At 40.9% G+C, this 26,873-nt stretch overlaps 1 protein-coding gene across 1 annotated transcript in view; it reads left to right on the forward strand.

Moving 5' to 3' along the window:
* Positions 1–26,545, forward strand: part of LOC120921880 (cytochrome P450 4V2-like) — a 73,038-nt gene extending 46,493 nt beyond the window's left edge. The window contains exons 5-11 of the mRNA XM_040334375.1: positions 331–400; positions 2,969–3,095; positions 9,168–9,350; positions 16,683–16,785; positions 20,036–20,170; positions 21,909–22,088; positions 25,870–26,545. Of these exons, the coding sequence (XP_040190309.1) occupies positions 331–400; positions 2,969–3,095; positions 9,168–9,350; positions 16,683–16,785; positions 20,036–20,170; positions 21,909–22,088; positions 25,870–26,054 (983 nt within the window). The 3' untranslated portion in view covers positions 26,055–26,545. The remainder of the gene's footprint in view (positions 1–330; positions 401–2,968; positions 3,096–9,167; positions 9,351–16,682; positions 16,786–20,035; positions 20,171–21,908; positions 22,089–25,869) is intronic.
* Positions 26,546–26,873: the final 328 nt, after the last annotated feature.

A 26,873-nucleotide genomic window follows, 5' to 3' on the forward strand; every position in this document is an offset into this window, starting at 1 on the left:
ATAAATGGGAACCTGTTTGCAGGCAAACTCCCTTTTTTTAATTGCCTGGCCCATTTGGGGTCGGTGCAGTGTTTACATTCTGCAATGCTGCTAGTGCTGTCACAGGGGGTGGCGTTCTGTTTTGGCGCAGCTTATAATGTCCAATTAATGTTAATTATGTCCAACCCTACACAGGTCACACCCTCATACTTCCCCAGGTGTATGCTGTCTGCCCCTTGTGCTATTGTCAACTTTATTAGAGAATGTTAGCATTGCACTGGCTTTGCAATCTCTCAAGAATTTCTGTTAGGAACAAGTAATTATTTTTTTTGTTTTGTATTTGTTTTTTAGAGACGGCCATGGGAACGAAAATTCAAGCACAGAACAACAGTGACTCTGACTACGTAAAGGCTATCTATGAGTATGTATTAAACTTACAGCCTGTGATTGAGATGTAATGTATATTATTAGTGTTGAAAGCAGTCAGAGAATAACTAAGATGATTATGTAAAGTATATGTAAAACCAAGATCTAGAGATTAGCAATACAAGTAGAAGTGCCATTTTGTCACCACCGGTCTGGAGAATGTCCAAAGAGGGTATTAGCATGATTCAAATAATCATGTAATTTTTGTCACACTGTTTCAATAATATGTCAGAATACAAAATAGCATAACTTAAGTGTCTGTTTGCATGTAAAACATTGGGACCAATTATCAAAATCTCAGTAATCAATAGTATATTGCGTTTATCTGCATTTTTTTACATTAGAACGTTTTTACAGCTGAAAAACTCCTCAGACCCCACTAGTTTTGAGGTTTTTTTTTTTACAGCGAAAAAATGCCCCAGCCAAAAACAGTTAAAGGGGTTGTAAAGACAAAAATATTTTCCTCTTAAATTAAAGTCTGACAGTAGCTGATAAAGTAAAAAGTAATGTTTTGCATTATAACTAGTTTGATACCTGTTGAAATCGAGCTGTTTTATTCACCTCCAGCACTCCTGAATCATTATTCTCACTGACTTCCTGGTTTGCGGTGCACATTCATTCTTGCTACATCACGGCCTAATGGGAACTACAGTTCCCATTAGGCTTAGCCTCCATGCCTGTGAGGGATAAGAGAGCATCTTCACGCAGGGCTGTAGTCATAGGGAGGGGGTGAGCACATTCTGCTTTCCACCATGCAAAATGGCTCAGGTGCTGGTGGAAAGCAAGAAGAGGAGTGACAGGAAATGGCATTTTCAAACCTGGATTACTGTATTTTGGAGGTCAAAAGGAAAAACGAGGCAAGTGATATTTAAATGCTCTAGCTTACAGCAATCAATTGATCTAATAAAAAACTAACCTTTAGTGTTCCTTTAATAACAGCCTATGTGTGCATGGACACATAGGATAACATACTGGAGAGTTTATTGACTATAGAAATAAAAGTCTGAAGCCAAAAACAGCAGCTGTAAAAAACGTACAAATACATCCAGTGTGCATGAGGCCTAAAAGGCACAAAAAAAAAAAAACAGTGCTCATGAATCCCCTTTTTTCCCTCCTGGAGATAACAGGTCTCACCCACTTATTCTTGCATGTTACAAATATCTCTAGTCCAAACTTTACTTTCTGGAAGCAGTCTCAACTTCTTTCTCTCTATTAAACAAACTTGCTGTATGATAGCTCATACCAGTTCCACGGTAGAAATGTCAACTGAACTTGTTTGGATAAGGTCCCTTTCACCTAGGTCCGATCAGGTCCGCCTGAAAAACTGACAGGCGGACCTGATCGGACCCTCTATTCACCTCTATGGAGCAGCGGATGTCAGCGGTGACATGTCTGCCGATATCCACCAATATCGAAGTAATCACAGCCTTAGTATAAAAGCCTGATGTCAGTATGCTGCAGAATGGGACTCTTGCTCTTTGGGGGAAGCAGGGGTCACTTTAAAGAGGTCCGATAGACCCATGCCTGAGTCAGAGAGTTGTTATATCATCTGGGAGCATAAGCTTCACAGATTTCAGAGCCAATGGTTTCACTCAGCAGGGGGTGTGTTGAAACTCTAGAGCAGGGATATGCAATTAGCGGACCTCCAGCTGTTGCAAAACTACAAGTCCCATCATGCCTCTGGATGTGATGCCTGTGGCTGTCAGAGTCTTGCTATGCCTCATGGGACTTGTAGTTCTGCAACAGCTGGAGGTCCGCTAATCGCATATCCCTGCTCTAGAGAGACAGCTGCTCCCCCTAGAGAGACCATGGGTCCCGCTGTGCAGCTGCTGTCAAGGGACCAGCTTTTCTACTTGGGCTGTAGCTGCTTTAGGTGAGATCTCTAAATCACCAATTAGCTTCCCTATCATCCTGAGGGAACTGTAAACAGTTCACTTTTTATTGCAGGACCTCTTTATGTGTGAAAAATCTGCTTTGGAAAAGTTATATTTGTAAATTGGTTAGTTGCTTTCAGTAAGAAGAACAATGTATAGCACTTTTAACTTAGGGCTCTTTCACACGGAGCGGATCCGCATTGATCCGCTCCATTAGCCCGTTTGGATCAGCGGGGATTCCTCCGTTAATCCCCGCTGAGCTGTCGGCGGACAGAGCGGACCTCGCACACTGTGCAGAGACCGCCCTGTCTTTGCTCCGCTCTCCCCTATGGGGAATCGGATGAATACGGACCGTGTGTCCGTATTCATCCGATCCGTTCCGCCAGACGGAAGAAAAATAGGGTTTTCTTCCGTCTGAAAAAGCGGAACTTTGCATCATCCGCTAACGTCTGCAATCCCATAGGGATACATTACAAGTCCGTAAACGGACTTGTAATAAACGGTCTGTTTGTCCGCACGTGTGAAAGGGCCCTAAGGCTTATTGATTTTATTAGCCCCAAAACAAAAGCTGTAATCTTGGGCATTGAAAAAAAAAATGGAAACAGAATGAATTAATGAAGATAATGACACATGAATAGCATTTTCTCACAAATAAACATACTCATCTCATAAACTATCCTTTCCAATAGAATGAGTGACATGATACACCGTCGGCAGAAGATGCCCTGGTTGTGGCCAGATTTTGTGTACTCACGCCTGAAAGCCGGAAGGAATCACGATAAAAACCTGAAAATCCTCCACTCATTTACTGATAAAGTAGGTGAATCACAAAACACATGTTTGCTTTCCTGCAGTATTCTTACATATCCATTATGTGAAAAGTCTGCTATCACATTCACATCTACCTGTAAAGCCTCGTACACACGACCGAGAATCTCGTCGTAAAAGAAACTTTGTTTTCCTCGACGAGGTTCTTGTCAGGCTTGTCGAGAATCTTGTCAAGCTTTCTTTGCATACACACTGTCAAGACAAAATCTCGTCGTTCTCAAACGCGGTGACGTACAACGCGTACAACGGTACTATAAAGGGGAAGTTCGATTCCATTGGCGCCACCCTTGGGGCTGCTTTTGCTAATCTCATGTTACTGTGTGTTAAGTAAAAGTTTGGTGAGAGACGATATGCGCTTTTCAGTCTGTTACAGCGTGACGAATGTGCTATCTCCATTACGAACGCTACTTTTACCAAAGGTGCGCTCCCGTCTCATACTTTATTCTGAGCATGTGCGGGTTTCTGAGCATACACACATACGTGTTTCTCGTCGTAAACCAGCCCGGCGAGAAACACGAGGAGGAAATTGAGACTCCCGACGAGAAAAAAGAGAGCATGTTCTCTTTTTTACTTGTCGAGATCCACAACAGTTTTCTCGATGAAAAACATACACACAACCGTTTTTCTTGATGGATTTTGCTGAGGAAAATGGTCGTGTGTACGAGGCTTAAGTATGCGAATATATCCGCATCTGTAGAGTAGCACAGATATTTGACATTTTATGCAAAAGGAGGAAACGCAAGACCCTTTGTAGTGTTTTTTTTTATGAGATTGCAGGGCAGAAAGTCAGCTTTTCGCTTAAAATATTTCCACCTTTCTTGACATCACATTCATTTAGAATATTCTGTTTAACTCTATTGTTTTATGTACAAATGTTATTAAAATCCCTTTTATTTATTTTTTCCCAATTCTTTATAAGAGACAGCATGAGTGCAGACATAAAAGTTAGAATTATTATGTAAAATGTTACATAAGTTTTGGGAAAACTGTCAGTCAGAACTTTATAACATCCAGCCTTCTGAAATGTGTATAGTTCAGCATTTGTTATCACTGAAAGCAGTTGGTAGAAAACCTAAAATCCAAAAAGTATCCAATGCAGCTACACCAAAAGGAAGCATAGATACAATTGTATAGTTGCTGTGATATACGGTATTTGTAAGATCTGTTTTTCCAGTTAAAAAAAAACAAAAAAAATAAACAGATAAAGCAGATACAAATGGGATAAATTGGGGAGTAAGGGTATCAGCTAATGGAGCACTATGTGAACAAGGTCTCAAAGTGTGTGTGTTCCATAATTGGGAAAAGTAAAAGGGGGAATAGGGAAGGTGAAGCTCAAAATAGAAGGATAGAAGGCATTATATATTGCAGGGATGGGGGGGGGGGGGCATGCCTGTATATTAAGATTGATGTGCAAGTGAATGTGACGGACGACATCACTAATGGAGCAAGGGAGGAGGTGGAATCCTTGTGGGAAGAGCTTCAAAGAGAGGATACCAAGTAATACTGGAAGTACCTCCTATCACAGTTTTGGAATGGCGGCAAGGATGGGAAGTGTCATTAAATGCACCAACAAGAAACAATGCGTTACTAGACCTACAGATTACTAACAATACAGACCTGATCACGTATGTGGAAATATGAGGCAATTTAGGAAACCAATTAGTTTTAGTATACATCACAGAAATAGGAAACAGGGTAATACAAAGTCACTTATTTTCTAAACTGCGCTCTCTGCTAGAAGATTTTAAATGGGATAAAATCCTGGGAACAAAGAACATGGAGGAAAATTAGGAGTGCTTTAAGAGCATATTAAATAAAGGTATTGGCCAGTGCATTCCAATGAGAAATACATTTAAAAAAGCCAACAGTCCTGGGTGGCTTAACTCCAACGTAACGTTGCATATAAAAGCAAAAGAAAAGACCTTTAAAAAATACAAGGCTGAGGGGTCATCGTCAGCATTCCAACACTACAAAGAATGCAACAAGAAATATAAGGGTGCAATCAGGGCGGGTAAGATAGAACACGAAAGGCACATAGCGGGGAGAGTAAAAAAAATCCCAAGAAATTCTTTAAGTATATAAAAAGTAAGAAAGGGTGGTCAGAACATATTGGCCCCATAAAGGATGATGAAGGGAACCTGGTTACAAAAGTCGGAGATATGGCAAACGTTTTTAATATATTCTTCTCGTCAGTCCTCAAAAGTGAAATGTTGGGATACAGCAACCAAGACAGTAATGTTAATCTTCATAACATGTCATGGAAGCACCCTTGTGGCTAACAGAGGACAGAATTAGAAATAGACTTGAAAAACGTAAAGTTAATAAGTCACCTGGACCAGATGGCTTGTGCCCAAGGATCCTTAAGGAACTCAGTCAAGTGATAGCCAAACCATTTTCTCTAATTTTATGGAGAGTTTACTGACTGGAATGGTACCAGCCGATTGGAGAAAAGCCAATGTAGCACCGATATTTAAAAAAGGGCTGAAATATACCCCTAAGACATGTGCACACTGAAATATTTTGTTTCGGAATTTAGTTTTGGTCCGAAAAATAAAATTATTTTGTTACTTCTGAAATTATTTATTTATTTTGTTTTGTTAAAAAATGCATTCGTCCAAAAATTCGAATTATTTAAGGTCAAATCTGTCAATGAAGGCATATGGTGTCCGTCTAATGTTCAAGATTTGATGAAGCAGCTAAACTGTACGACGCCGCAATCATACATTTCCGGTTGAATGCTCAGCCCACAAGCTATAGTAGAATTCTAATGTTGTATGACTAGTAATAATTATATTTATTAATTATTATTACTAGTCAACCAACATTAGAATTCTTCTATAGCCTATGGGTGGAACATTTGACCATAAATATCCGCTCGTGGCAATCATATGTTTTTAGTTGCATCATTGAATCTTCATGTCTCTATAATGTCGAATCTTTTCTCTCTATGTCGAATAATTTCTCTCTATGTAAAATCTTTTCTCTCTATGTAAAATCTTTTCTCTCTGTGTTAAATCTTCAAGTCTCTATAATGTCAAATCTTTTCTCCCTATGTCGAATAATCTCGGACTAATAGAGTTAGGTTAGGCACATTCAACCGCAGATTCGATTGACACAGATCGCTGTTGTGACCATCATGTCGAATCTTCTATCTATATCAAACTGTTGTCGCAACAAAACAAAAATAAAGCATTTTTTGTGTCGGATCTTTCGGATTTCAGACTCTGCACATTTGTTATCGTTTGGTAAAACGAACGCGAAAATCACAGAAATTCGGACGATAATGCATTCGGACGAAAACTAATGCACATGTCTAATACCCCTGGGAACTACAGGCCAGTTAGCCTGACATCAATATTCTGCAAGCTATTGAAGGGGATGATAAGGGACTATATACAAGATTTTAGTAATAAAAACTGTATCATTAGCAATAATTAGCATGGATTCATGAAGAATCTACCAGACTATTAAACTTCTATGAGGAGGTGAGCTGGCATCTAGATAAAGGAAGGCCTGTAGATGTGGTGTATCTGGATTTTGCAAAGGCATTCGATACAGTTCCCCATAAACATATACTGTATAAACTAAGGTCTGTCGGCATGGACCATAGGGTGAGAACATGGATTAAAAACTGGCTACAGGGGTGAGTCCAAAGGGTGACGATAAATAGGGAGTACCCGGAATGGTCTGGTACGGAAGGTGGGGTTCACCAGGGTTCTGTCCTGGGACCTATCCTATTCAATTTATACATTTGCTGACGATACAAAGTTAAGCAGGGCAATAACTTCTATGCAGGATGTGGAAACTTTGCAAAAAGATCTAAACAAATTAATGGGGTGGGCAACTACATGGCAAATGAGGTTTAAAGTGGATGTAAACCCAAAAAATTGTTTTTTTGTTTTTGATGTCACAATGTAGAGTATACGATTCCCTATCATCTGTGCCCAGTCTTGCCACACAGAGTTAATCCAGCGCTGAGCAATCCTCTTTTAATGTTCAGTGAAAATGAACAGAATTCCAGATAAAAACTTGCCAAATTATAAAGTCCGTTTCTCTGTTCTTGCTTTGTGTTACAGGTTATTTACATATCCTGGTAATATACAATGAACTTTGGATCACCTCATATTATGATAAGCATAACATAACATAACATATGATAAACATGTCCAAGCTCTAGATATGTAAATAACCTGTAACACAAAGCAAGAACAGAGAAACAGACTTTATAATTTGGCAAGTTTTTATCTGGAATTCTGTTAATTTTCACTGAACAATAAAAGAGGATTACTCAGCGCTGGATTAACTCTGTGTGGCAAGACTGGGCACATATGATAGGAAATCTTATACTCTACATTGTGACATAAAATTTTTTTTTGGGGGGGTTTACATCCAGTTTAATGTAAAAAATGTAAAGTAATGCATTTGGATGCCAAAAATATGAATGCAATCTACTCACTAGGGGGAGAACCTCTGGCGGAATCTAGGATGAAAAAGGGTCATAGTAGATGACAGGCTCAGAAATGGCATGCAATGCCAACCTGCTGCAAGCAAAGCCAACAGGATATTGGCATGCATTAAAAAGGGGATTCACTCCAGAGATAAAATGATAATTCTCCCATTCTACAGCCACACCTGGAGTATGCTGTCCAGTTCTGGGCACCAGTCCTCAGGAGGGATGTGCTGGAACTGGAGTGTCCAGAGAAGGGCAAAAAAGCTAATAAAGGAACTGGAGGATCTCAGCTATGGGGAAAGACTACAAGCATTGAACTTATTCTCTCTGGAGAAGTGACGCTTGAGAGGGGATATGATTTCAATGTACAAATACTTTTCTGGTGACTCTAGCATAGGAAAAAACTTTTCCGCAGCACCTGGCCAATCACTAAAATTAGAAGAGTTTAACCTTAAAGCGGAGCTCGACCCTAAAGTTCATTGGAACCCTCCGGTGTCACATTTGGCACCTTTCAGGGGGGAGGGGGGTGCCGATACCTGTCTAAGACAGGTATTTGCACCCACTTCCGGGAGTCCACTCTGCGGGGACCTGCGGTTAGTACGTCGCTTTAAACTGCGTAGAGGCTTCTTTACTATATGAGCGGTAAGGATGTGGAATTCGCTTCCACAAGCAGTGGTTTCAGCGGGGTGCCTCGATAATTTCAAAGACCTATTAGATGGACCACAACATACAGGGATCTACAATGTACTATTAACATATAAGCACACACACAGGTTGGATTGGATGTACTTGCATCTTTTTTCAACCTCACCAACTATGTAACTATATTATAAATAAAGGGGAAGAAGCTTGTGAGTATAAAAAAAAAAGGGAAAAGGGAGAGAGAAAGAAAATTGGGGTGAGAACAGGAATGAAGACCACTGAGGGGACTGGTTCTAAAGGCAGAAGGTTTTTTATCCTAATGCATTTTATGCAGCTCCATCCTCCCATCAAGCCCCTACCTATACTTACTTGAGCCCAATTCTGTATCACTGCTTTCACTTCACTAGCTCATAGGCAGGAGTGGGAGCCAAGCGCCTTGCTATGGGGGCATTCAACAAAGGGATGGTGCCAGGAGCACCAATAAAAGGAGAATCAGGGAATGTGGAAAACAGAGCAGGTAAATATACCATGTGTGTTATTTAAAAAAATGTATATATATTTTCCCTTTACAATACTTTTAAACTGTGATAGGCATAATAGAGAGATACTGTAGTGAACAAACCACACTCACTCATCCCAGCTAACAACTGTTTCCCTTCCTCCCAGAATATGTACATGTGCAGAGCCAACAAGTTTAATGGAATGTGTCCAGAGTAATATTTTGGGGAATGGAGTAAGTCTTAGATCCTACTTACGTTTTCCACTTTGTTATGCCACATTTGGATGTATGGAAGGGAATCTTTTCACCAGCAGTCAGGAATACAGGCCTTAGCCAAATTTATCAGATGTCTAATGATACATTTTTTTATATACTGTATATTTTGGGGAATTGCGTTGTGAGGGAGGAGTAAAAAAGGCAGGTGTTTTTATATGTGTAGAAACACTGGTTTATGTTTTCTTATCCACAGACCATTTTAGAAAGAGCACAAGAATTAAAAAATGCTGAAGCATCTACCAATGGTAGTGCAGAATTGAAAAAACCCAAAAAGAGAAGTGCCTTCTTGGATATGCTTCTTAAAGTGACAGATGAGGCTGGTCATACTTTGAGCCACAAGGACATCCGTGAAGAAGTTGACACCTTCATGTTTGAGGTAGTTTATTACTTGCCATTTTTTAACCCTCAATAGTTACCTTTCTTTCTGGCTGTTGGAATTAAATGTTTTGCACTGCTGAATACGGAAGTTTCATCATATTGGTTTTATGAACCTTGTTCTATACAGGGACAAAATGACAAAATCATAATTTTGCACTAGTTTAAAAGTTATCCAGAGGTCCCTTTGATTTTTGTGCACATCCATTTTCACCATTCTGTACCACTTTGTATGATATGTGCTAGAAACACTTGGGATTTTGGTTAAAAAACATTTTTAAATGTATGTGTGAGCAAAATCCACAATATTTGTTTTTAAAAATGCTGCAAATACCAAAACATCAGATGTAAGAAAGATATCAGGAATGCAGAGAGCTCCTAATTTTCTAGTAGGCTGACAACACTGTCATTGTTACACCAAAATTGTGGTCAGGGAAAAGAAGCAGCAGGGAACAAGCACTTAGATTTTCAACAATCAAGAGAAGGGGATGTGCAGCCATAGTGCAGGAGGGAAGAGCTTAGGCAAGGCTGACAACAGTGTTGTATACGTTGAGATTGATTTACTAAAGGGCTGTTCACTTTGCAAGGATAGCTACACTTTGCAAGGGAGTTTTCGCCAAAGCTTAGAGAATGTGTCAAAATTTCACTTTGTAAAGAATTGCAACTTCCTTGAGAAGTGAATAGTCTAAATGCCTTTATTAACCACTTAAGCCCTGGACCATTTTGTTGCTAAAGGACCAGGCCCCTTTTTGCGATTTGGCACTGCGTCGCTTTAACTGACAATTGCGTGGTTGTGCAACATGGCTCCTAAACAAAATTTACGTTTTATTTTTTGTCACAGAGTACCCGACCCATGGCTGTGCATATTAAAGGGGATGTACCTGTACGCTAATATGCGCAGCCATGCCATTCTGTCGATGTACATCGGCGGTCGGCAAGTGGTTAAATTAACCCATATACAGTAATGCCCAAAAATATTGGCACCCCTGGATTTCTGTCAGATAATGCACCACTTCGTCCAGAAAATGGTTGCAATTACAAATGTTTAGACATTCTCATACTTATTTCCCACAAAAAAAGTGGAGAAACTAAAAGCCAAATCTGACACAATCCACACAAAACTCCAAAAATAAACTTCTCAAAATTGTAAGACATAATTGCATTCCAAGTTTGCGATTTGTAATTAAATCCACCTGTATCAATTAACAGGTGCTGTGATATAGAAATCACACCGGGAACCACTTAAAATGGTGAAAAATTTAACTAACCTTTCTTTTGTGTTTCTGTGTGCAACACGGAGCATAGTGAAGAGAAAGAGCAGCAAAGAATTGTCTGAGGATTTGAAAACAAAAAGTGTGGAAAAGCATTGCCAATCTCAAGGTTACAAGTTCATCTCCAGCTCACATGTATTTACGGGGGCAGAATGGCTCCCCTGCGCGAAAACCCGTACGGGTAAGGGGTTCCTTTAAAAAGCCACCAGAGGGCACAGGCACACCACTGGAGGGATGCACGTGCGCTCACTGCACGGCAGGTGACCTGATGCACGTGGCGATCGCCGCCGGCCTCACATGCACGATGCACCAGCACAGGGATTTGTGTGTGTAGAGGAGAGGAGACATGTTGTTTGTTCATAGTAAGTAGGAACAGCGATATGTCTCCTCTCCTACTCAGTCTAATCCCCATACATTTAGAACACAGTGAGGGAACACACATTTAACCCCTTGATCGCCCCCTAGTGTTAACCCCTTCCCTACCAGTATCATTTGCACAGTAATCAGTGCATTTTCATAGCACTGATCGCTATATAAATGTCAGCGGTCTCAAAAATGTGTCAAAAGTGTCCGATCTGTCCGTCACAATACCGCAAAAAATCGCAGATCACCGCCATTACTAGTAAAAAAATAAATAATAAAAATGCCATAAATCTTTCCCATAGTTTCCCATAGTTTGTAGACGCAGTGCCAAATTGTAAAAAGTGCACTGATCAGGAAGGGGGTAAAACCTTCCAGGGCTGTAGTGGTTAATATTCCTGTGCACTCTGCGCAATATTTTCAAAAAGTTTATAGCCCATGGCACTGTAGCTAATCTCCCTGGACGTGGACGAAAGAAAAGAATACAGTCCCTACAGTTAAACATGTTGGAGGTTCACTGATGTTTTGGGGTTGCTTTGCTCCTTCAGGCACTGGATGTCTTGACTGTGTGCATTGCATTATAAAATCTGAAGATTACCAAAGATTTCTGGGGTGCAATGTAGGGCCCAGTGTCAGAAAGCTGGGTCTCCGACAGAGGTCATGGGTCTTACAGCAGGACAGTGACCCAAAGCACACATCAAAAAACACCCAGAAATGGTGTAAGACAAAGCGCTGGAGAGTACTGAACTGGCCAGAAATTATTCAAGATCTAAATCCTATAGAGCAGCGGTCCCCAACCTTTTTGACACCGGGGACCGGCTACATCGACAAAAATTGTGCCAAGGCACGGTGGGGTTTGGGTTGGGGGCGTGCATGGGGGGGTAAGCGATTTTTCACGGGCAATTTATCGGATCATTAGCTGGTGTTGACACTTCAATCATTACGGCACCATGGTTGTTATGGTGTCAGGATGATTGAAGCGCATTATTTCTATTACTACTTTGTGATATAAAATGAAATAGTTCAACTCACCATAATGCAGAATCAGTGGGAGCCCCGAGTGTGTCACTTGCCACGTCATCTGCCATTAGATACAGTTTGTCACTTGCCACGCTGCCTACCACCAGATGAATGCCACTTGCCACACTGCCTGCCCCCAGATGAATGCCACTTGCTACACTGCCTGCCACCAGATGAATGCCACTAGGCATCACTGTGTTGCTTGAGGCGATGCTACAGTTGTATTCTCTATATCTGTGAGCCAGTGTTTTATTGCAATATTTTAATATTCAAGGCTGCCATCAGGCTGTACAGGCAGTACAGATGTAAGGGGCCTGAGCGTACCCAGGGGCCGCTCTCCCTACATCAGCACACAAAATTAATCCTTTACCAGCTCTGCCGCTAATTTGCGTGGTGCCCGCCGCTACAGAGAATCACAAACAAGCCTCCATCTACTTTTACCAGGAGCCCCCCCCCCCCGTATCTGGTTTACGAGGAAGAAAGCATCAGGATTCTGCAGCTATCAGCTATGTAATTCAATAGGACCGTTGCCCGAGCTCCCGACATCTTTCAGACTAGTAGTTACACCCTCAGTGATCGCGGCCAACGCTCGTTTGCTCCTCTTCCATTCCCTGCAGAGGCAGAGCCTGCTGGCTGCTTCTAGCTTTGCTTGAAATGTGATTGGCTGGGACAGGGGTAGGGGGTGTGGCCAGCTCTTCGACAGTGCACATGGTTATAGCCATAACAGGTGCATGCAGATATATACGAGAGTGCAGCGTGGTGGGTAAGTCACAAAAAATGTATGCATGCTATTTTGCCCCCCTGTGCTGCCTGAAGATTTGCTTTAGACTTTATTTAATCTATGTATTCTTGGATGGGACACCCTGAGGCTGACAAGCTGGCATAATTGTGTTGCATTGTGAAAATGTATGAAGATGACTCTGGGTGGAGATGAGTTACATTTTGGAGAGCCTCTTCACTATGTAACTCTCATCCCTACCCAGAGTCATCCTCATCCATTCTCACAATGCATCTCCATCATCTTTATCCCCACCTAGCACCATCCGACCATTCCTCCACTCCAGTGGCGGTGCGTCCATAAAGGGCGTAGGACCCCCGCCCCTCCTCCTCCGCTCGCCCCCCCCTCTACTGCTCTCTTACATAGACAGATTCTTGCATTGCATGAATCTATCTATGGTCGCTGCTGCCACCCCTTATTCATCGCTTCCCTAACACTGACACACCTCTCAGCCAATCAGGTGCACCGGGTCTGGCTACCCTGTCACCTGATTGGCTGAAACAACAGGTGCCTCTATTGGACGCCTGACAGGACGGGAGTCGGAGATGAGAAGTGCCCGCAGGACACATGAAGGATCCCGCTCATCACCATCACCCGCTGCCCCACCAAGACAGGGTAAGTGCCAGGCAGATGGCGAGCGGGCGGGGGTCACACTGGTAGCATTTAATGGGCACACTGGCAGCATTTGATGGGCACACTGACAGCATTTGGCACAGTGGCAGCATTTGATGGTCACCCTGGCAGCATTTAATGGGCACACTGGCAGCATTTGGCACAGTGGCAGCATTTGATGGGCACACTGGCAGCATTTGGCATAGTGGCAGCATATGATGGGCACCCTGGCAGCATTTAATGGGCACCCTAGCTGCGTTTGATGGGCACAGTGGCTGCAATTGATGTTTTAAAAAAAAAAAAAAAATCAGTTTGTTTGCGCCCCCCCCCCCCCAAAAGATTTGAGCTCCAGTCTCCACAATGCACCCCTACCCAAGCCCAGCACCATCCATCCCTCCAGTCTATACAATGTATCCTGAAGTGGGTGGGCCCTGGGGAATGTTGGTGGTCAGGCCCAAAGCTGTGTAAGGGGCCCCAAAATTTCTGATGGCTGCCCTGTTAATATTAAAAGGATTCTGTCAGGGTGTAAAAAGAAAAGCTGCAATGGCTTACTTGTTTTAAAAAAAATTGTATTAACCCCCCTGGCGATATTCCCGAGTCTGGCTCGGGGTGGAATTTCAGAACCAAAAGCGGTAACCCCGATCCAGACTCAGGATCGCCTTGCAGCATCCACAGGCAGGGAATTACTTACCTTGTCCCTGGATCCTGCGATGCCTCTCCGCTGTGTGATCGAGCGGTGTCCTCGCTCGATTCACACAGTGCCTGTGTGCCGCCGAGCTCCGTTCCCTGCGACGTTACGACGCACGGGGGCGGAGATCGGCGCCAAATTCAAAAAAGTTATTAAACACATTATATACAGTATACTGTAATCTTATAGATTACAGTACTGTATGTAAAAAATACACACCTCCTTTGTCCCTAGTGGTCTGCCCAGTGTCCTACATGCACTTTTATATAATAAAAACTGTTCTTTCTGCCTGGAAACTAGAGATTGTCCAAAGCAACCAAAAAGTGTCCCTTTATGTCAAAAGTGGTTTTAGACCAGCTAGAAAACAGCGATAATAAATTATAAAAACTTGCAGAATTGAGCGATAGCGATTTGTGGGGAAATTCGTTATCAAAAAATAAAAGTAATGATAGCGACAATTTTGCAACTGAGCAAATTTCAGTATTTTTGATTTGATTACATTATTGAATAATTTTTATTATAATTATATTATTGTTTGTAATAATTATTTATAGTTATTTATTATATTATAATTTATAAATTTTGTTTTTCAAATTTTATTATACCCGGGATGTCTACTAGACTCTTGTTTGGACAGATTTAAGTGAGTTATTCCTAACAATTGCAGGCCTACAATGTAAAACGCCAGATTTCCATGCAAAATAATGGTACCGCTTTCAGCACCTAAAATCTGAAATAATCATACCGCCAGGGAGGTTAAAATAAGGATGAAGGTGTGCCCCCCACGCAACTACAAACAAGTCAGCACTGGCAGCTCCCAGGTTTCTTTAACCACTTCAGCCCGGGAAGATTTTACCCCCTTCCTGACCAGGGCACTTTTTTTTTTTTTAACAGAAACGTTTTATTGAAACAAAAAGAAAACAATACATAAAGTAAGACAAACCAGCAAAGGTTCAGCACAGTACAAAAGTAAAAACAAGACAGTAATAATACCTAGATTGTCCAAGAGTAATAGGCAAAGTCAGACCCTGCAATGTAATTCTAACCTAAAAATAGTTCAGGCTGGGAGGTACCAATCATAATGGGGGGGTCCATGAGGGTCCAGGAGGCGCTGGAGCTACATTCAGCACAGCCTGTGACTCTAGCAGTCGACCTTCAAGAATTTGGGGTGAGAGGAGGCTGGCAGGAAAAGGTATCGGCTCACGTGAACTGGGGTAGGTGAGGAAACCTCGCCTCGCTGTAAAGTGGCAGCAATTTATCTCCCGAGCACACAGGGGCCCCAATTGCCAAAGCCATTGTCACTTATAATATTACATAGATACCGATCCGGCAGTCACCCATGATTTGACCAGAGCACTTTTTACAATTTGGCACTACGTCGCTTTAACTGACAATTGTGCAATGCTGTACCCAAACAAAATTTGCTTCCTTTTTTTCCCACAAATAGAGCTTTCTTTTGGTGGTATTTGATCACCTCTGCGGTTTTAATTCTTTGCGCTATAAACAAAAAAAGAACAACAATTTTGAAAAAAAAACACCTTTTTACTTTTTGCTATAATAAATATTCCCAATTTAAAAAAAAAAAGTTCTTCATCAGTTTAGGCCAATATATATTCTTCTACATATTTTTGGTAAAGAAAAAATCGCAATAAGCATATACTGATTGGTTTGCGCAAAAGTTATAGCATCTACAAACTATAGGAAATTGCATTTTTATTATTTATTTATTTTTACTAGTAATGGCGGAGATCTGCGATTTTTAGCGGTACTGCAACTTTGGGACAGACAAATGTTTTGGACCATTGACAATTATACAGTGATCAGTGCTATAAAAATACACTGATTACCGTGTAAATGTCACTGGCAGGGAAGGGGTTAACACTAGGGGGCGATCAAGGGGTTAACTGTGTGTTCCCTCAGTGTGTTCTAACTGTGTGGGGATGGGAGCTACTAGGAGAGGAGACATATTGTTTTTCCTACTTAGTAGGAACAAACAATATGTTTCCTCTTCCCTGACAGCACAGGAATTTGTGTGTTTACACACACAAATCCCCGTGCTGGCGCTTGTGCACGCGATCGCGCATGGCTGGCAGCAATCGTGCCTGAGGCCAAAAAAGAGAAGGACGTACTCGTACAGGATTTCGTCCAGGAGAGCCATTCCGTCGCAGTATATCTGCATAAGCCAGTCAGGAACCGGTTAAATAAATATGGAGCTTCAAATGCCTTCTCTTTGTGCATCATAAAAGGCAACATGTTCTTCCTGTCAAACAATTTTTCATATTTTTCACTATTTTTCACTATTTTTGAACAGACTTACAGAACCCATATATGGTTGTTGTTAAAAAAATGCATTGAGAATAGATAATTTTAGCTACTGACTGCTAAGTGCAAAAATACTGCAGCAAACTAAAAGATTTTTGTTTGTTTTAATAATTAACATTTTTTAATAAATTAAACATTTTTTTCAAGATATTTCACTATGCTAGACAAACAGCTGTCACAAAGTATAGCATGTGCTTTATTTAAAAAATGTACTAATATTTCAGTTACCGGTATATTATACAGTATTAATGACACACTGTATTAACAGATTTTAATCTTTAGGGTCATGATACAACTGCTGCTGCTCTAAACTGGTCCTTATTTTTATTGGGATCCCACCCAGAAATCCAGGCAAAGGTGCATAAAGAGCTGGATGAGACTTTTGGTAAGACCTGCAATATTGTAAGGATGACAGCATGGCTCGTAGCAGCTTAAATATATTATTCCAGCAGAAGCTGTACAGCAAGAACACTCCTATAACAAACACATGTAGTGGAATTAGTTTGCAAATTAGACATGGGCACCTGCGTGTGGGGGTATTGTACTAAGAATAGATTTTTATCTAAAAAAAAAGTAATCGGCATGTTTGTTTTCTCAAGACCTCTAACCTCTGCCTAGGCATTTTCTCATCATGTGCTCAGTTTGAATCACCCAAATCCATGTATATAGTTTATGAGATTGTAGCAAATATAGTCAGATTTACCTAATTTTTCATTATTTGATATATTCATGAACTGTGTTCAATGGTCACTGTGAACCCATCAAACACCTGGTACATAAGCAGATCAATTAATTTAACATAAAAAAATGCCTCTTCCAAACCAATTTTCACTAAAACGCTCCCACAAATGAATTGGTTCTTTTTAAGATACAGAGTGTATTTGAAAATAGAACCCCCCCCCCCTTTTTTTTTAAGGTCGGGCAAGTAGGGAAACAACCTTATCACATGGGGAAACTTACCCTCCTTTTTTTGTCCTAGCAGCCATTGTTACAAGAACTGAAACTGAGGAAAATCACAAACATTTGAGTTGCTACTGGAACAAGAATAAAGGGGGCAATGACATATTTTGTAGTTCCTTGAGGATTTCCCTCACTTTGGAAATATTTTGTCTTGCTTCTTGTAGTATTTACATGGCAGGAAGTGAATAAATCTATCTAATGTGATACAAATTGCAAAAAAAAGTCATGATGGGACTGTCCCTTATTTGGAACAATGCCCCCCCCCCCCTGTCCCTCTTTCCTCCTTCTTTGTCCCTCATTTTGGTCTGATCTATATAGTTCTATGTAAAATGCACTATTTAACTTTCCAAAAGTGTTTCCCAGTCCTAAACCTTTCATCCAAATTCTAAATGGCTGCATTTGTAAATTTCAAAGGCCAGTATAAAGGAATAGTAGTGTTAAAAAAAAAGCACTTATGGGTTTAACGAAATTCTTTTGTACAATTCTCCTTTAAAGCGGAGATCCACCCTAAAGTGGAACTCGCGCTGATTGGAACCCTCCTCCCCTCCGGTGTCACATTTGACACCTTTCAGGGGGAGGGAGGTGCAGATACCTGTCTAAAGACAGGTATTTGCACCCACTTCCGGCCCAGCATTCACAGGCAAAAGACGGGCATTGCATCACATCCTGTCGCCCCCCCGTTGTGTGCTGGGAACACTCGGCTCCCAGCACACAGCGGTAGCAAATCGGCGGGCGCAGAGCGACTCGCGCATGTGCCGTAGGGAACCAGGCAGTGAAGCCGGAGCGCTTCACTTCCTGGTTCCCTCACAGTGGATGGCGGGGGGCAGCAGAGTGACGAGCGATCGCTCGTCCTCTGCTGCGGATGGCGCTGGACTCCAGGACAGGTAAGTGTCCTAATATTAAAAGTCAGCAGCTGCAGTATTTGTAGCTGCTGGCTTTTAATATTTTTTTTTGGCCGGACATCCGCTTTAAGGGGACATGGCAGGGGTATGTGCCTACATCAGTATTTCTCAACTCCAGTCCTCAAGGCGCCCCAACAGTTCATGTTTTCAGGCTTCCCATTATTTTGCACAGGTGAATTGATCAGTTTCACTGCCTTAAGCCTCGTACACACGACCGGTTTCCTCGGCAGAATCCATCAAGAAACTTGGTGGGAGATTTTTTTTGCCGAGGAAACAAGTCGTGTGTACATTTTTCAGCAAGGAAACTGTCGAGGAACTCGACAAGCCAAAAAGAGAGCATGTTCTCTTTTTCCTCGACGGGAATAGAGAAAATTGGTTCGTCGAGTTCCTCGACAAGCCTAACAAGAACTCGACGAGGAAAACGATGTGTTTCACCCGCCGAGTTCCTCGGTCGTGTGTACGAGGCCTCAGTAATTACCACAGCTGTTTCATCCTGTTCCCATCATGAGAAATCCTTAAGACCTGACCTGTTAGGGCACCTTGAGGACTGGAGTTGAGAAACACTGGCCTACATACTTTTCTAATAGGTGTCCCTCGTTCCCATCTCAAAAATTTGGGAGGTATGCCTAATCTGTCCAAAAAAAAAAACTCTTGGTCTTAAAAATAATACCGGAAATTTAGTCATTGCACATTTAGCACCCTCCTAGATTTAAGGAAGAATGCTAGGCAAATTTAGTTTGGCTTCAATGTAATCAGTGGAGCAGGGGTTGATTGGTTAGGGCTGCTCAGGTTTTTGCGGGCTGCTGCTCTGCTACTTCCTGTATTCCAGAGATTTCTGGAACATAGTGGGATAGAAAGCAGAGGCTGCAGTCTGAATTTTTATGGCATTACAGCCAATCCCTGGGGAGATGTGCCGAGAAGGTAGGGGAAGAGCCCATAAATAGTCTGAGCTGAGCCTGTCAAGTGTCAAGCGGGAGATTGCAGCATACTGGTGTAAGGCAGCAATCCAGGGTCCAGCCTGGAGGAGACCCCTGTTGAGGAGCATTGCCCTCCTGGGCAGAAGCCAGTTTAGCGGGAGGGGCAATATACAGAGCATCCCAAGAATCCAATGAGTCAAAAGAAAGCTAATGGGAGGAGAGCCAGGAAGGAAATTGTGGGAGAGAGCCCTACAGGCTGAGTAAGTCTTCATCTCCCTCACGGGGAAAGTGCCTAGCGGATATCAGCAGGAAGCAATTGATTACAAATGAGTACAAGACCCCAGTACTGCAAGAATGACTGTGTGGTGCTTTAGTCTCTAGAAAAGGACAGATCACAGGTAGCATAGACATTCTTTGGGACTTTTTGTTGGGAGAAGTGCAGCCAGAAGTTGTGCAAGTACAGCCAAACGGGGTGGAATACTGTCAAGTGTTGTACAAATGCAGCTGGAGCTGTACAGATTTTAAAGGTTGGAAAAATACAGCCATACATTTAGCAGTCCTCAAGTTGTTCAATTTCTACAGTTGTCTACCCCATGCTCTCTATCCCCATCCAAGTTCATAGTTCCCAATAAAAATACATAAAAAAAACCTAGACTTATGCCAGAAAGACTGCCAAAAATGTGCCTGGCTGTGTGCGCTAAAGGGAGGAAATAAGCCCAAACTACCAGTGACTCTTTTGGAGGTGCTCTACACACATTTTCAAATATGCAAGTTTGTTGGTTAAAATACATCTCTGATGAGAGCATCTAAGTGATGAATGAGAAGGTCCCTCTGACACATTTTTATATATGCTTAGGTCAGTCTGATCGGCCAGTGACAATGGATGATCTGAAGAAGCTGCGCTATCTTGAAGCAGTTGTTAAAGAAGCGCTCAGGATTTACCCTTCAGTTCCATTCTTTGCCAGGACCATCACTGAAGATTGCACCATCAGTAAGATTACAAAGCTTTCTGAGAATATTATTATTATCGCATGCCTAAAATATTGTGCTCTTGCCTGAAATACACAAATCTGAAACATCTTTGACTTATTAATATTGCTAATTTTTCCATTGAAGCATGAGTTAAGTATACTCTTACCTTGTATGTCTCAAACTGAAAGTTGAAAATAGAGTACATTAAATAAGACAGATCTGTGATTTCTAAAAATAACAGGTGAAAGATCTGCCTATGCCGCGTCAGTTAGCAAGGATGATCACACAGATATGAGAACAGCAAAGTTTGGTGATCTACACAAACGAGCTGCATAATAAAATATGCTAGTGCTGCTAAAGTGTATGCAAACCCTAAATTCGTTTCTCAGTATGTTTGCCTCATGCCTCAATATATTGGATTTTCTTAAGAAAATTGTTACATTTTTGAATTTGTTGCAGCTTTTTTACCTAGAGATCCTGCTGTAATGGCATCTTCTGTTTCAAGCTGATAATGCTAAGACACTGCCTTTCAATTAGCAGCAGTGTTGTCAGCCTGCTGAATAATCTCCTTCAGTTAGCTGTTGGACTGTCCATTTGATAGGCCTGATAAGTAGTCCAAAGCCAACTTAAAGTGTATGTATGTACAAAGTAGGAGCAAATAAACAGTAAACAAAAAAGTCAGATAGATTACTCTGAAAAACAACTACTACTACAGTACTAATATTTTAAAAAACTGTGCACTTCAAAACTTGCATCAACAGTTTAGGGATGGTGCGTTTTTGTTCCAGTATAACTGTGCTGCTGTGAAAAAAACGCTATCAAGACATAGGCCAGTTTGGTGTGATGAAACTCAAGTGCAGAGAGCCTGCAAAAAGCCACAACCTCAGCCCTATTCAACACCTTTGAGATGAATTGAAACATTAATTTTGAGCCAGGTTTTTTTTGTTTCTCCAAAATTATTACCTGACCTCACAATGCTGTTCTGACTGAATGGTCACAAATTCCCCCAGACACACAATATTGTGAAAGCCTTGGAATGCCCAAAAAACTCATATAGGTGTGATGATCAAGTGTCTACCATAATTTACCATACATTACATTTTGTTTCTAATATTCAAAAGTATTCTAATGACATGTCCAGCTAACAAAAGCCTGAAGTCAATCAGATATCATTTCATAGACTGGAAAATAGAATAGAAATTCTGATTGGCAGCTGTGGGCAATAAAAATACACAGGAATGACATTTACGCTAGATTCACACTTATGCATTGTTGTGAGGACCATTTGCACAGGCACAACAGCCCATTCAAATTAATGGGCTGCCATGCAAGTGCTTCCACAAAAAATAGGTGCATGCACTTTTTCAAAGACACGACCACAGGGAAATTACATGCAACGATTTCCCTGTTGTTCCCGCAGACACACTGGGATTTTACATGCAGAGTTGTACCTTTAAGAATGCTGCACGTTTCCATAGAGCAGTGTGTTTTCACTGCGGATGGATGCAGGCAATTCCCACACCCACATGCAGAAGTGTAAACCAAGCCTTAGTGAATAATAGAAGAACGGTTCATGGTGACTGTTTTAACCAAAAAGAGTCTCTTTTCACTCACATGTAATTAAAAATGACAACTTGATCCGTGTCAGTTTAGACATGTTTATACAGTGCATAAAGCCTGGTATTTTTTGTAACCAGAAACTTTTTTCTTGCCTAGAAAATTTCACCTTGTTATCTTTCTGTGTTTTATTGCTCCAGGAGGGTTTCATGTACCTAAAGGTGTAAATGTTGTAATTGTACCATTCGCGCTGCATCGAGATCCAGAATATTTCCCTGAGCCAGAGGAATTTAGACCAGAACGATTTTTTCCTGAGAATTCAAGCGGACGTAATCCTTATGCATATATACCTTTCTCAGCTGGGCTTAGGAACTGCATAGGTAAGCTGAAAGGGTTAGCAGATTTACAGAACATGAATCCAAATTATGTTACTGTTTTTTGAACTTATGTAGCAAAATGTGTTTGTCATATGGTATGGAAACAAGAACTTGGGATAAAACTATGACTCCACTCATAGGGATAGCTTTATTAAGGTACCATTTACACATATGTGTTGCGGCAATGTGGTAAAATTATGTTTTACAATGCCTTACCACAAGTCACATTAAAACATAATACAGTGTGTTGTATGGTGCCATTCATTTTGAATGAAACCCCAACGCACCTGTGTGGTGCGCCAAATGCACTCAGGTGCTCTTTATAGAAAAAAAATGCTATATGTTTGTAAAAACTGTGTTGTGTTCTGTGAGCAGCCCATTCAAAATTAATAGGCTGTCTTACTGGTAACACATTACCCTGCAAAAATACTGCACATTACCATGCATGTGATCATACAATGAAGTATAAACAGCCCTTAAGAAGTGGAATGCTCATACAGTACAGTGAAACTGTATTTACCCCAATTATCCAGTCATGTGCCAGAGATTTTTCCAGTATTGATATCTCTAAGAGCCCTTTCACACTGGGGCGGTGGGGACGTCGGCGTTAAACCAGCTCTTTTTTTTTTAGCAGCGCTTTACCGTCATTTTCGCTGTGCTAATCGGCCGCAAGTGGGGCGCTTTTAACCACCGATAGTGGCCGAAAAAGAGTTAAAACTGCCCGCAAAGCGCCACTGCAGCAGCGCTTTGTCGGCGGTTTGTCGGCGATGCCCATTGATTTCAGTGGGCAAGGGCGCTTGAGGAGTGGTGTATTCCCCGCTCCTACAGCACCTCAAAGATGCGGCTAGCAGGACTTTTTTTACCGTCCTGCCAGCCCAGTGTGTAGGCCGTCGGACTTTTACACTGGAGTGAAAAGAGTGGCTCTTTCAGGGTGCTTTGCAGGCGCTTGGCATAGCGCCTGCAAAGCGTCTCAGTGTGAAAGGGGTCTTGCACATGATTAAAGCGGTTGTATAGTCCATTTTTGGACTTTTACCTACAGGTAAGCCTATAATAAGGCTTACCTGTAGGTAAAAAAAATCTCATAAACCTTTACGGTTTAGGAGATATTCCCCTTGCAATGAGCCGCTGACTGCAGCGGTGCATGCACACAGGGGATTCTCGGCTTAAGACCCGGCAGACGCCGAACCTTGCTGGAAAGAAGTGGGCACACGTGGGAGTGAGACATCGCGGCTCAGGCCACTCACATCGCTGGAGCCGTGATACCCGGAAGACACCCGCTTTAAGTATTTGAAGAGAACACAGCTGTGACAGAGTGAATTTTCAACTTATTTTGTAAAATTAGCCCCATTGCAGCCAAGTAATTATTGTAGTTTATCTGTTACATTTCACAGTTTTTATTATTGAGGCGTAAATTGTCCAGGACAGGAAAATAAATCATTGATGACTGATGAAAGTTTTACTTGCAATATTGTTCGCATAGTTGCCAACTGCCCCAAGTAACTGATTTTGTTTCTGGGTAAATGTCCATGATTTTCAAAAATTACCAATTTTGCTATTGGTCTTTTTTTAGTTCATTTTAATTGAAAAGCAGTATTTGAAATGCAAAGAGAACTGTATGACAATATAAGAAATATAGTGTAATTTTGTATATACTAATACCTAGTTTAAAGGTAGGGTGTTAGGAATACAACATAGGTGCTGTTGCTGCCTACATGCAATTTTTTTTTTTTTATCTGATTTTATTATTTAAGATTTTAATAACAGATTTTAAAAAGATGCCTACATGTAATTAACGACTCCATGTTCATCATTATTGATTTACTGCATGGTGGGTAACTGACTTAGAACAAGTATGCAGCCAGTGAAGTTTATATACTGTAGATGTTGCAAGAGAGTGACCTACTTAAAGTGAAGTAAGGATGAAGATGAGCAAAAACAAGTTGGCAAACTATATCCTGACAGGTTCCTTTTACACATTCTTGATGTTATCTTTTAAAATAACTTTTTTAAAAACCCTAGTTGCCAAAACTGGCCAAATTCATAAATAAGACTTCCTAGAAGCATGTATATTCAGAAATACTCATACATTATTGTTTTTTTTTTATATGGAACTACGGTAACTACACAAACCTGAAACCCTCCCTTACATAGTATTTGAACTTGAATTAGGCTTAATGAGCTTTGATACACCAATTTATGAATCCAAGTATCTGCACATTAAAATACAATTATGCTTTGCATGCTTGTACTGTACATAAAGTTGCATATCCCAGTATAGAAAATTGCTGATCTGAACATTCTGACTATAAGGACACACAGATTCTGATTTCCACATGGGGACAATTTACTAGTAGGCTGTTCAATTAGCAACGTGAGCGAATTTTTTTTCAAAGTTAATGTTAATTAAAAGATGAACTTGTGTTCACTTTGAAGACCCATTCACTTCTGAGGAAAAAAGAATAGATTTTTGCTAGAGTATGATTGATTTGTGGATATAAACATAACTTCATCATAGTCACCATGAATAGTCAGTCCCCATTTCTTTGCTAAATTGAAATAGACAAAAAATAGCGCAAATCTATAGAAAATCCACAATTGCATGAACCGTTCTTAAAATCGTAAAAAAACAAAGATGGACTTCTCAATTTTTTTTTTATATAAATATACCAGCAAATATTTATAGTGCATATGGTGAAATGCAAGTGCTAGCACACTATACAGTTTATGTGTCTATATAAATATAAATTTATGTGTAAAGCCTCGTACACACGCTTTGTTTACTCGGCAAGAACTAGCAAGAAAACTGCTGGCAGAGCTTTCTTGCTGAGTATACCGAGCGTGTGTATGAGGCTTTCAGGTTTCTCGTCGAGAAAACTGGCTAAAATCTCGACGAGAAAAATAGAGAACCTGCTTTTTATTTTCTCGGCAGTGTTTTCCTGCCGAGAAACCCGAGCCCATGTATACTTACCTGTCGCCGTGGAAACCCGCACATGCTCGAAATGACTTTGACGCATGTGCGGAAGCTTCCTAGGTATAGGTAGGGTGCAGCAAGATGGCATCAAATGTGACAAGCGCATGCTCGTTGTACGCAATGACGTCACCGCGTTCTTGCCTTCCAAAAGAACCGCAGGAGTGTCTGTACACTCTGGCGGCAAGAGATTCTTGCCAAGACGAGATGACATTCTGGCCCGTGTGTACAGGGCTTCAATCTATATCACAACATACAATATGAAGATTTCTTTACAAAGGAAATCTTATAACTGCAACTAACTGCTAATCAGTGCTGACAAAAAAAGTGCACATGTAAACATATCTTAAAAACTAAAAAACAAAAAACATATGAAATAAAAAAATTCCCAAATTACGAAAGTCCAAGGAAAAAAACCAAATGTAAATATCTCCAAATGCGCCTGTGCCACCTAACAAAATCCAATTTTCAATCTTCAACAAAATAAACCGCGATCCATCTGTGGCGCTAATTCCCTTTTTTTCCTTTTGTGATCTTTACATTTGGTTCCCAGACTTGTGGCTGTTCCATCCTACATACAGGGTCTAGATCTCACTGTAACAAGACTGTGTATATGGACCCAAATCCAATGAAGTAGATCCAGCATGAAATGTACAACCAAGTCATGGGCATCGATTAGCACAATTCTAGGATCACCCTAGTGTTATGAAATAATGTGAAATTTGGGGGCCTATAATGATAGCATATTCATGTGAAACCAGAAGTAGTTGAGTAACTTACTTTTTTATATATGTTGTGTCTCTGCTTTAACTTCAGGCCAACGATTTGCTTTAATGGAAGAAAAAGTTGTTCTATCTACCATCCTGAGAAACTTTTCCGTAAAAGCCACCCAAAAGAAGGAGGAACTTTGCCTGGTGGGAGAACTTATTCTGCGTCCACAGGATGGCATGTGGGTTGAGCTGGAGCACAGAACACCCAGCACTGCTACCCAAACCTTGTGAAGCAACATCACTGTGTTAACCTTAACTTACTAATACTTTAATTGTTATTCATTGTAAATAGCTCATTCTGTCTGATTGTGACACATGGGAATAAATATAAATTGTCCTAGGCACTGGATATTTTATTGACGTTAAAAGACAGGTAGACAATATGCAATTCCTGATGCCTTACAAGCCCCCTTGTTCCATGGGCAATATTGCATGTACCTCAGACCACAAAAATGCAACATTTTTATACATTGTTGGTTACACTTAGAATAGGAAAAGGATCAGGCACTCCATCAGTTGTAAAGGTCTGTAGCATTTTATTCATTGTTTTGTTATTCAGTTGTACTTAATCAAAATAGACAGACATAAAAAAATATATATAAATATCTGGTGAGGTAGTGATGATGTGCACAATACAATACCCAATCAGAATACTGCATAATGTGAGCATTGCTCTATGTAGTGCCTTGTACAATAAAGAGAATTGTAATTTTTCTTGAAACCGGAAGTACGATTTTGCTGACTGTCCTGTCTTTGTTTTGTTTTAAATAACATTATTCAATCATTAGCATTGTAGTGGCAAATTTGCATGAAGCCTGGTAACTGGAGTTTTAAAGCAGCCTGTCACTTTTCCAATGTCTTACTCATTAATTGAATAATGCAAGTTATATAATGTTCTAATATACTTCATATGTCAAATGATTATTTTAGAAACTGTCTGTTTTCATAGAAACAGCTGTGATGACTGAGCAGACAGCCTGGCCACCAGAGTTCTGTATAAGTCTTCTTTCTAACCTCCTTCATCAAACTTAGCAAAGTCTCTTAATCAAC

This window comes from Rana temporaria, chromosome 1, assembly GCF_905171775.1.
Source record: "Rana temporaria chromosome 1, aRanTem1.1, whole genome shotgun sequence".
NCBI classification, from domain to species: domain Eukaryota; kingdom Metazoa; phylum Chordata; class Amphibia; order Anura; family Ranidae; genus Rana; species Rana temporaria.